Consider the following 11,246-nt stretch of genomic DNA (forward strand, 5'->3'; position numbering starts at 1 on the left):
CCAGCCGATTGTTTATTAACACGAGTAAATTATCAGAACGTAAAATTCTTTTCAGAAGCGTGAACGGACGTACGTTTGTCTGCGCAGTCATCGTTTTGGAAAAGTGATTAACAGCAATTTTTCTGAAAGCTTTCTGACTTTAAACGATAAGTGTACGTCCATTCTAACGAATATAAGTATTTTTTATTAGATTTTCAAGTGGCTCTTTTTTTCTCAAAAGCGCTGACATATCGTCACCGGATATACAGACGTACAACCGTTTAGAATCATTTCCGACTACTTTCTACTTCGAAATTCGAAGTCGATTTCGTAATTGCTTTTAAAGTTCATACAACCTTTTCTCAAGGTTTAATCTGTCCTCAGAGTAGAACATGGAAGGAAAACGTGACGTGTCCGTAACTTATACCTCATGTTTCAAGAATTTTCTAATTGCGGTTTTTCTAATTCGGTCATTAACTTGTTTGTTACATTTTTACAACGTAAATCGAAGCAAAAAAAGTAATCGTTATAAAAAATTATACACCATCTATTAAAAATTGTCCGATTATTACATAAATATGTCTTCATCCTTTTCGAAGCCTTTGAACAATTGTACAATGTTTTATTATACGCACAAATTATTGTATACAGTAACATAGCATAAGAATTGATACACGCTGATTCGCGCCATGTTACTGTACACAAAAGTTTAGGTATGCAATAAAACCATGCACAATTGTCCGCACACCCTTGGAAAAACTTGCGAGTACCTCTAGCTTTGATTCCATGAAAAGCAAAATCAGCACTTTCACTACCAATGTAATCAGGCCGATCACAGTTACTTACGTAACTGATACGGCCGCCGATCGCGTAAACGTTGTCACTCTGTAGTACGTCGCAGTGTCCACGTAAAAAAAAAGAGAAATTCAAAAGCACGCGCGCGCATTCGTTACATTCATGACTGGCCATTGATGCGCGATTGGTCGGTGTTAACCTCAGCTGATTTCCCCTCTCCATCGCGAGCACGGGCGCACCGTAGACGCGCCTCGGGAAAAGCGCTCTTGTGAACGCATAATACGTGCGTTCGTTTGTCGATACGGACACTTGTTGAGCTCGATTTTCACTTTTCTCCAGTTTTCCTTTTTCAAACGAATCAAGATGACTGAACCGTAAGTATCGCTTGATCTACACATTGAATTTAAGCCGAGAACATCGTATCATCTCTATTTTCCTGTCATCGAAAAATAGAAAAAACGTTGAGTCACGCGTCGAAGTTGTAGTTTTTCTCACGTGGAATATTTCAGCATACAAGTGCGAATGTACATAACTTTTTTGCTTGCAGAGTAGCCGATATTGCTCTCATCGGCTTAGCCGTGATGGGTCAAAATTTAATTCTCAACATGGACCAACACGGTTTCGTTGTGTGCGCTTTCAATCGTAGCACAGACAAGGTCACCAAGTTCCTTGAAAACGAGGCTAAAGGCACAAAAGTCATTGGTGCTTACAGCCTCGAAGAAATGGTCAGTAAACTCAAGAAGCCAAGGCGTGTTATTATTCTTGTCAGAGGTACGTCAGAGAGCGATCAAAACAAGATTACATTAATTGTAAGTACAACTCTAATTATATTGTATCTATTGGTGGTTTATTTTTCCATAGCTGGATTGGCGGTGGATAGTTTCATTGAAAAGCTCACGCCTCTGTTGTCGCCGGGAGATATTATCATTGACGGCGGTAATTCAGAGTATAAAGATACCGAAAGGCGTACAATAGATTTAGAATTAAGAAATATTCTATTCGTTGGTTGTGGAGTTAGTGGTGGAGAGGAAGGGGCAAGGAAGGGGCCTTCTCTTATGCCTGGAGGTAATCCTAAAGCTTGGCCTCATATTAAACCTATTTTCCAGGTGATTTTTTTTTCCTTTCGGTCAAGGTTTCAGTTGTTTTTTTTTCATATGTGACTTACGCAATGACTGTGCTTTCACTTTCATAGGCTATCTGTGCTAGGATTGGCAATGAACCCTGCTGTGACTGGGTAGGAGAAAATGGAGCAGGACATTTTGTCAAAATGGTTCACAATGGCATTGAATACGGAGATATGCAATTAATCTGTGAGGCATATCATCTGATGCGTGATGGTATGCAATTGAATGAGGAAGAAATGAGCAATACGTTTAAAAACTGGAACAAGGGAGAGTTGAACTCATTCCTTATTGAAATTACTAGTAATATTCTGGAGTATCAAGATAAGAACGGATTCTTGTTGGAGAGAATTAGGGATACAGCAGGTCAAAAGGGCACAGGAAAGTGGACTGCAATTGCAGCTTTGGACTATGGTGTGCCTGTTACTCTAATTGGAGAATCAGTATTTGCTAGATATCTTTCAGCTCTCAAATGTGAGAGAACAACAGCTAGTTCGGTTCTTCCTGGACCTAAATTAAAATACCAAGGTGACCAAAAGCAATTGTTGGAATATCTTAGGAGGGCCCTCTATGCTTGCAAAATTATTTCATATGCTCAGGGTTTTATGCTTCTGAGCGGAGCTGCCAAAGTTCACAATTGGAACTTGAACTATGGTGCCATTGCACTAATGTGGAGAGGAGGTTGTATCATTCGAAGGTAAATTGAATATTTTCACGTTTTCTTTCGAAATTCTTAAATTTTCAATTACTTTTAGATTTTTCAGCTTTCAAAATAAATAACTTTAAATCACGTTCAATATGGAATATTTTTCGTTTTACTAATATAATAAAGTATGATTATAATTTTACAGTGCATTCCTTGGCAACATCAAACAAGCCTTTGAAAAAAATCCCAAACTGACAAATCTACTATTAGACGACTTCTTCACTAAAGCGATGCTCCACTGTCAGGAGAGTATACGTATGGTCGTCAGCATAGCTATAAAGCTTGGTATACCAACGCCAGCAATGTCAGCGGCATTGTCTTTCTATGATGGTTATCGAACAAAAAATTTGCCAGCAAATCTTCTTCAAGCGCAACGTGACTACTTCGGTGCACACACCTATGAAATTCTCGGTCAGGAAGGCACGTTCGTACACACCAATTGGACTGGCCATGGTGGCAATGTATCCGCGTCAACTTACGATGCTTGATGACGAACGTCGAATAATTTGTTGATTGTTTGTTTGATTTACACACATGTCATACATTCGCTCTCTATGCACATGATTGAGCTATAGAGCTATATATATATATATATAGGTGATAGAATTATCGTGATCGTACATCTTATAATTCTTCCTCCGATACGGATATGCGCATTTATTATGGATATTACTATTATGTAATTAATTATCAGTTTTTGATAGGAAATTATATTTATTAGATTCGTAAGTAACGGTATTTCATTCACTTTTGCCTTTCAATGGGATATAGTTAAGCGAACTCTATGATTATGCCAATTTATGCACACGTAACAAACTTTTTTTTGTCAATGCTGGAGCTTAACCGATTTACATAACGAACGATATTGTTTTTATGACTTCTATAAACCTTTGTCCGTCATCATAGATGATAGTTTCCTTAGATTTTAATTCACAACACACAATTTTTAATTCTAGCAGTTTTCTATAAAAATATCATCAACGTGTGAGTAATTCATCATCTTGACAAAATTCATATTTTTCCAAGTAATCTGTGCGCAATTTCCTATCATTGCCGTGATTACAATTGTAGCTCGTTTCAACTATTCATTCTTATGCAATCGACGCATAATTCCAACTTTACGTCGTCATAAACATTCAACTCGGATCGCGCTTATCATCGCACCTACACGTCATCAAATTCTACCTTACTACATTTGAAAACGTGGAAAAAGAAAAAAGAACAAGTCGACAATACTAATCACTCGTAGTTTCTAGTTTGCGAAACGTTGGCAAAGAAAAAAAAAATTAAGTAAAAGAAATAGACAGCTGAAAGGAATGCCCAAGGACATACGGGGAGCATATAAAAGTTGCGCTCGCGTGCGTCAAAGAAAGTGGTCATTCCTCCTCCACGGTGTCGTCTCTTCGATTTCATTGAGCGACTGCTCGGAAAATTACTCTCCATTGTACATTTTCACTTGCGTATATTTATATATATATATATTCAACGAGCGCACACTGGCGTTTCTCTTTTCTTAGTGTTGCGTATCGCGACAGCCGCTCGATTTTCTAAAGGACGCTTTTCATTTTGCGGATCGTTAACCACCACATCAAAGTTGCAGTAGGCTAAAAGTGTTTACTCGTGCCAGTTAAGCTTTCTGCGTTTCCGTTGTGTCTTCTCGGTCGCTCTCTGCCTCCACACTTTTTTGCTAAAATTACTCATGGTAATTTAACGTCATAGTAAGCTTTACATTTTAATTTGCTCAGTGATTTATTGGAAAATCGTCTCCGACAGCCATGTACGTTCCTAAACACACGAAAAAGAAAGTTACCGGGGGATTGTTTGCATAATTGTGGTTGTTTTACTAGAAAATTACGATAATTCGATAATGCGCCTACTTCACATAGTTACGCTCGAAGAAACGCAGCAAATCAATATATCCGAAATGTTGAGCACGTTGTTCGTTAAAGACATGGCGCTCCAAAAGCATGTGCAGCTTATCGACGCTCGTTTCTGCAACAATCCCGCTTCCCCGCGAACACACGCGCGAAGCGTTACGTAAGAGAAGACACGTGTGCGTTCATGAGCCAGACACGCTGTTCTGGGACGCTCCTCTCCTCCGAGCGCGTATATGCGCGGGGCCAACGGTATATGCATTTAACGAGCGGAGGCATGAGAATAGACCAACTCGCTCTCGACTGACCAGTTCACGGAATTATGTTAATTCCATTCTCGCGCGCGCGAGAAACCGGTCGTTGGCCTTTTTCGTGCGGCGATGGGATACACACGCACTCGTGCGCTATGCAACGCGCGCAGCCGTATCTGGCGCCGGACGAAAAAGAGGAATACGCCCCGCGCCAATGTCAGCCCCGCGGTCGCCGCGGTAAATCAATCCGACTCGGCGGCGGCTAATTTTGGAGATCCACGATCTCGGCGCGAGATCCGGCGGCATTTTTATATCCGTCGAGCGACGTCGATATCATTTTATCATGACGGTGCGCGTTTTAATTTTCATTCTTTTTTTATTTTATTTAGAAAGCCTCTCGCGCGTACCACCACGGCTTTGCATGGATGCGTGTCGTCGTGGTCTGCCGCGATGTAATTACACTTGCGGCAATAATTGCGCGAGCGATACGCATATCCACACACTCAGCGACGAACGTTTTATTTTTTTTAACCGACGCTTATTAAAAATTCAACCTTTCCCCCATCCCTACTCACTTTTCAACTTCTCGAATAACCCGAAATTTGAAAAAGTTAAATATTTACGATTTCGTTGGACGCGAGTCTTGGAAAAGGAGCGCGGAGTGGCAACAAATTAGGCTTTTTGGCACCGGCTTATAAGCAGCAACAGATCACCGAGTGAGAGAGAGAGAGAGAGAGTAAGAGAGAGAGTGAGAAACCAACAGATAGAAAGAGAGAGGATTGGTTCTCGCTGGCGACACAAGCGCAGTAAGGTATAACGGTGCACGAGAGACAGTCAGTCAGTCGTCGCCGCGACGCCGTCGGGACGCGCAACCTTTTCACTGGTATAAACGCATCTACAGATACATTCATACGTGTACGCGCGTATACGCGTGTTCGTGTGCTTTTCGCATTAATATATTCACAGGACCCTCCAATGTGGCGACGGCGAGCGTGAGAATCGTACGAATAGCCGCCGATAGAGGTTTGTGTATTTTGTATAATAATCTACGTAGTTTCTTTTTCATCTGTTCGAACGTTTTCGGGATGCATTAATTTATGGATGACACGTCGCTAATCGAAAATAGACACTCGAGTGTTTCGCGTGCGAGCCGAGAGATTAGAGGAAATGGAATTTGCATTGCACGTGCATTTAGTAGGAGAGCGAAAAAAACCCGTAAATTCCAGTTTTAACGTTTACGACACGGCCATTCGCCAAATAACTTTCATGAATCGCAAATGCCATTCGTTTTCCTAATGCTGTTTACCAAAGCGCGAAACGCTACGACAATTTTTTTTCGCCGTGTGCCTTTCTACTTGCTCGGAGCAAAAAGACATTTATGGCCGAGAAAGAAGGGATAGTCGAGTAATTTAATTATTGAAATTGAATTGAAATCCAAGTCTTCTTTGACGTAGTTTTGTTCAGAGTGAAAAAGATTTGAATGAAAAATGGAAGAGAAACTATTTACTTATGTAACGACGAGTTGCATGCAAACGTTACGACATAAATGTAGTGTCTAAGCAGCTGCTAAATAAATTCGCAAATCGAGTTACACATACTGGTTAATATTGTTTATTGGCAAATAGTTTTACATAATTTCCAACTCGAAGCGAAGAGACGCACAGACTCTTAAAAAAGTAATTTGTTATGACAAATGAAGAGCTTCTCTACAAAAAAAATTCTTTGGTGAAAAAGATATTACAATTTCTTCAAACGTTTAATACGGTGGGGATCATAAGTCAGTCGTGTAAAATTATATTGATGGAAAATTGATTGAAACACATTGGAAATTAATAGATCCAATGAAGATGCCCCTCGAACGAGAACCCATTAGTAAGAATTCTATTGGTTAACCCCTACGGCAATCGAGAAAAAAATGTATTACCCGCCTCCACAATGCGAAGAGAAAAAAGAATTTTTTTATGTAGCAACAGCACCACACGTGCAGTGGCAGGCGAAAGAAAAGGGTGAACGCTCCACCGCAGTGTCTGCGCCCTTCGTCTGGCCTTCCTACCACACACATAGAGGTATCTACCTTTGCTTATACGTGTGTACACGCAAGAGTCGACGACGTCACACACACGCGTACATATTTCGTATACTGTCGCACCGAAGCCGGCAGCACACGCAGCTGCCAACCAACAGCACTAGCGGCAGTCGGCGGCGGCGCTCTCTCACCGCAGTTTCAGAGTCGACGACTCTCCTGCCTCGGCTCTGTCGTTGAGAGCAGCAGCAGCAGCTAAAATGGCTGACCATCGAGGCGGCGGCGACTCTTATTACGGTAGTGATCCTCGCTCCAAGAATGACGATCCCCCGAATTCACGACTATTCGTCATCTGTCACAAGAGCCTTGAGGAAGATGACCTCAAGAAAGCGTTCGAAAAGTTTGGCAAGATTGAGGATATCTGGGTGGTCAAGGATCGAACCACTGGCGACAATAAAGGTATTTGTTTTCCGTGCGTATGTGCACTTATGTATACGTGTCTACGTGTGAATATATATTATTACGTACGCGAGACGATTGTTTTTCCTGCGCAGCTTTTACATTTTTTCTTGTCTTAATGTCTATGTCGTAGGAGTCACGTATATAAAGTACTCCAAAACGTCGGAAGCGGCGGTCGCCCTCGAGGAAATGAACGGCAAGATGCTTGGCTCCGTTGGACGACCCATCAAAGTCATGATCGCCTCCAAGTAAGTTTATAACTGTATTCATGACTCATTTCTAATGGTATGCGCGCAATGAGAGTGCGCAGAAAAAAAAAAAAGAAACTAGTTCTGACTATATTTCGTGTGTCAACTTCTATAAGCCGAGATCAAGGGTCGGTGAGAGAGACAAACGAGGAGGAACGTTGGGTACGACTGTTTTGCGTGCTGCCGAAATCCATGACCGACACGGAGCTTCAACAGGAATTCGCCAAATTTGGACCTATCGAGTACGTGACAGTCGTCAAAGACAGGAATACCAATGAATCCAAGGGTTTTGGCTACGTAAAATTCAAGAAGGTGTCCAGTGCTGCAAAAGCCTTTGAAGAGTGTGACCGAAAGTACAAAGCAGTGTTTGCTGAGCCAAAGAAGCCCAAACCTGATCCTGATCAGAAATACAGTAATGGAATGTCCATGGGTTATGATAATTCCAACAATTCCAATTATGGTAACAATTATCATAAGAACAATGTTGGATTGGAAATAGCTGGTAACTACCCCAATACTGATGGTTTTACTAAGTTACAAGTCATTGCCCACCCAGCCTTAAATCAAGATCAGCTGTGGAAGCTGTTTGACATTGTACCTGGTTTGGATTATTGTCATCTCAAGACAGATGCCCGATATAGATTGTCAAGAGGACATGCTACTGTAGTTTACAATACTCCCAGTGCAGCTGCTTATGCAAGAGAGAAGTTACATGGATTTGAATATCCGCTTGGACACAGGATGATAGTCAAACCTGATATGTCTGGACCTCTATTACCTCACAAGCCACTTTTAAAGCAAGGCATTCCGAATAATAATAACATTACTACTCCTGGTGGTGTTGTTGCTGCTAGAACTGATTTGGCACATTTGGCTGAAACAATTGCACAGGCAACATCATTGATTCAAGCAGCTGGTCTAACAGCACCTTGTAAGTTAATTTAACGCAATTTTATTCATTAAAAGTCAATATATGAATTAAAGTGTGGATTGCTCTTTACAGCATTAGATCACTCTTTACATAAACTACCTCCAGTACAACCTATGGCCAACATCGATGCAGAAGTCGCAAAGCGATGTTTCATCGTATGTGGCCCACCAGTGCCTCCTATTTATGCCATGAAAGATGCGTTCTGCAGGTTCGGTAATCTCATTGATGTTTACATGCTTCCTGGGAAAAACTGTGGTTATGCCAAGTATGCTAGTGTTGAAAGTGCCAATAAAGCCATTGAGGTAATTTGACAGATTTTTTAACTTTCAATGTATTCGTCAATCGATAATAATGAAAATCGTTCTTTTTACTTTGCAGACTCTTCATGGTCAAGAAATCTGTGGTTCTCGTCTAAAAGTCCTAGAAGCCGAAGAACGCAATGTTGGTGATGATCGAAGAAAGAGATTAAGAATGGACGAGGACGAGCACTAATTTACTTAAGAAAAATCGTAAGTATAGCGAGGACGACGTAATCGAGATTATTTCCTCATGAGACATTATGCAAGTCTGTCGTCGCCATCGTTATTGTTGTCTTCCTTTTTCTATCTGTCACTCGTTTTCTCTCTTTCTCACATTGACTATCCATTCATTGGGGATAATGTAATATTTGTATTTGTCTTCACAGACCGACTGGTAACACACTATGCAGGACGCACGCCACGAATTGAGACGAAATTTTATAAAGACTCACTTTATTGACCACATCGGGCCTGCAACAGAATGGAAAACTACCACGACCATCCTTACTTTTACTGTTGTTTTACGTTCGCCACATCTCAACATTTACTGAAAAAAAACAATTGAACAATTGATATATTACCAACTTAACGAAAAAAAAACTTTTCATTGTCACACTTATGACACCGGACATCACGGTAAATACGTATGATTTCCTGAAGCGTGTGCCTGTGCTTTCGAATTTTTCGCGTTGCGATATGACTTATTGGATGAACCACAGCAATTACGTACGAAATATGTAATTGAGTCTTTTTTTACTAAGAAAAGAATACTTTCAGAAAATATACAAAAAAAGATGAGACATTTAATGAAAAGAGCGTGAAAAGGTATATGTTTACGCTATTTTCATGTTTTAGTTTCATATTTAAAAGAAAAATGAATAATAATAATAATAATAATAATGATTATATAATAAAAAACTAATACTAATAATCACAGAAGCGCGGACGATTGTGAAAGTATTTTGATAATTTTTATAAAATCCATATTGTATATATACATACATGAATATATATTTGTGTGAATTTTCATGAGTAAACACGTATATCATATATATATATACGGAGACGTGGATGCATTTGACGTAATTTATATATATATAGTCGGAGATAGTCAAGTTGTCATATGTATATTATTTTTTATTCAAGCAAATTCTAGGCTATTTTCGTTTAGGAGAAAAAGAATCAAGGATCGGATTGTGATTAACAAGCGTCACTCAATTATAATTAATCATTAACTTCTTACATACAAGAGTTACGTATTATATTGACTCTTGCAGAAGGGATTTGAAATAGAGACAGAGCAGAAAGAGTGTTGGACTCGAGATCCATAATATTGATATACAAAGCATCCTTTCTCGACGTCCAAGCATGTATTTTTTACCTAATTATTTCATAGTTATTTTTTGTTACATATATATGAGAAAAAAGCAACTAATTTTAACACGACGTATAGGTGTTTTTACGTGGCATTAGTGATAAGAATAGTCGTACATTTACGAAAGAGATCATTACAGAATATTTTTTGAAGAATTAAAAAGAAACAAAACGTTAGCTGGCTCAGCTAAAGTTATATTCACGATTTGCCGGGATAAATAATACTATAGTAGCAGCTGTACATATTTTGAAGTATATCTACAGCGGAAAGCTGACTACAAATTTTTTCCATATTATATATACATACATTTACGATTATTACCGTTTGTTCTTTGTCCACACAAGACTTATCGCTATTAATCAACTGTGTGTGTGTGTGTAAACCTGCGACGGCATTCACTTAAAACAAAACGAGTACAATATATATGATAATTGTAAGAGAAATCTTCAAAATATACTATACACCAAAATGTCTTTACAAAATAACAAATATTAAAAGAAAGAAAGCGCGTGCGCTGTATAATTTTTCATACTGATTAATAAAAATACTAAAAGATATGGATTAAAAAACAAAAAACAAAGATTATTCCGAGCAACTTTATATAGGGAAGGTAATAAACTTGCCTTACCAAAATGACTGTAACAGTGACTTTGCCGTCACAAGATGATTAAAAAAAATTAATATAACGCAACTGATACAGAATCAAATACAAATTGTATTACAAGCATTCATTCCAGTGGGTTTTTATTATTTTCTTTTTTGTTCTTTCACATTTCTCATTTACAAAAAATAAATGACGTGACTCCCATGATCCATCCAAGCAGCAATCCAATGTTACTTTAATTTTGTCTCTTTCATTTTTCAGGATTCGTGCGCACGGATTATCGACGAGTACCTGACGTCTGTGATATTACTATATGAATATTTATATTTTCGTTATTGAATCAAAAGCAAAAACCATTCTTTTTGTAACCGCACTACTACTTTTTTGTAAAAAGTACTATATTTTTTTATACCCCATATTATACCCCATAGGGATACCAGTATCTACACTTGTATATAACATTGAACTTTTGTTCTAGCTAACTTTTAGAAACTAGTCAGATTAATTTGTGTTCCAGTTATATTTTTAAAAGACTGGATTTTACATAAGTGACATAGTTCATTTTATTCTTTATTTTTTAT

General features: G+C 38.9%; 2 protein-coding genes across 3 annotated transcripts; both read left to right on the top strand.

The window, feature by feature from the left end:
- Positions 1-1,122: 1,122 nt before the first annotated feature.
- LOC131669747 (6-phosphogluconate dehydrogenase, decarboxylating) lies at positions 1,123-3,348 on the top strand. The gene is made up of 5 exons (XM_058944857.1): positions 1,123-1,148; positions 1,322-1,545; positions 1,636-1,880; positions 1,967-2,592; positions 2,747-3,348. Exons 1-5 carry the CDS (start codon positions 1,138-1,140, stop codon positions 3,087-3,089), a joined length of 1,449 nt encoding a protein of 482 aa, XP_058800840.1. The 5' UTR covers positions 1,123-1,137; the 3' UTR covers positions 3,090-3,348.
- A 1,853-nt stretch (positions 3,349-5,201) lies between these two features.
- LOC131669678 (RNA-binding protein 45) lies at positions 5,202-10,881 on the top strand. Of its 2 annotated transcripts, none has more exons than XM_058944733.1 (7): positions 5,202-5,749; positions 6,694-7,208; positions 7,342-7,456; positions 7,573-8,387; positions 8,493-8,689; positions 8,766-8,896; positions 9,073-10,881. In XM_058944733.1, exons 2-6 carry the CDS (start codon positions 7,010-7,012, stop codon positions 8,877-8,879), a joined length of 1,440 nt encoding a protein of 479 aa, XP_058800716.1. In that variant the 5' UTR covers positions 5,202-5,749; positions 6,694-7,009; the 3' UTR covers positions 8,880-8,896; positions 9,073-10,881. The 2 variants fall into 2 exon arrangements, with proteins under 2 accessions (XP_058800716.1, XP_058800715.1); XM_058944732.1 differs by having other exon boundaries at positions 5,516-5,749; positions 8,460-8,689; positions 9,073-10,878.
- Positions 10,882-11,246: the final 365 nt, after the last annotated feature.

The sequence above is a fragment of the Phymastichus coffea genome, unplaced genomic scaffold (genome assembly GCF_024137745.1).
Source record: "Phymastichus coffea isolate CEN01 unplaced genomic scaffold, Cenicafe_Pcof_1.1 PCOF00096, whole genome shotgun sequence".
In the NCBI taxonomy this organism is placed as follows: Eukaryota; Metazoa; Arthropoda; class Insecta; order Hymenoptera; family Eulophidae; genus Phymastichus; species Phymastichus coffea.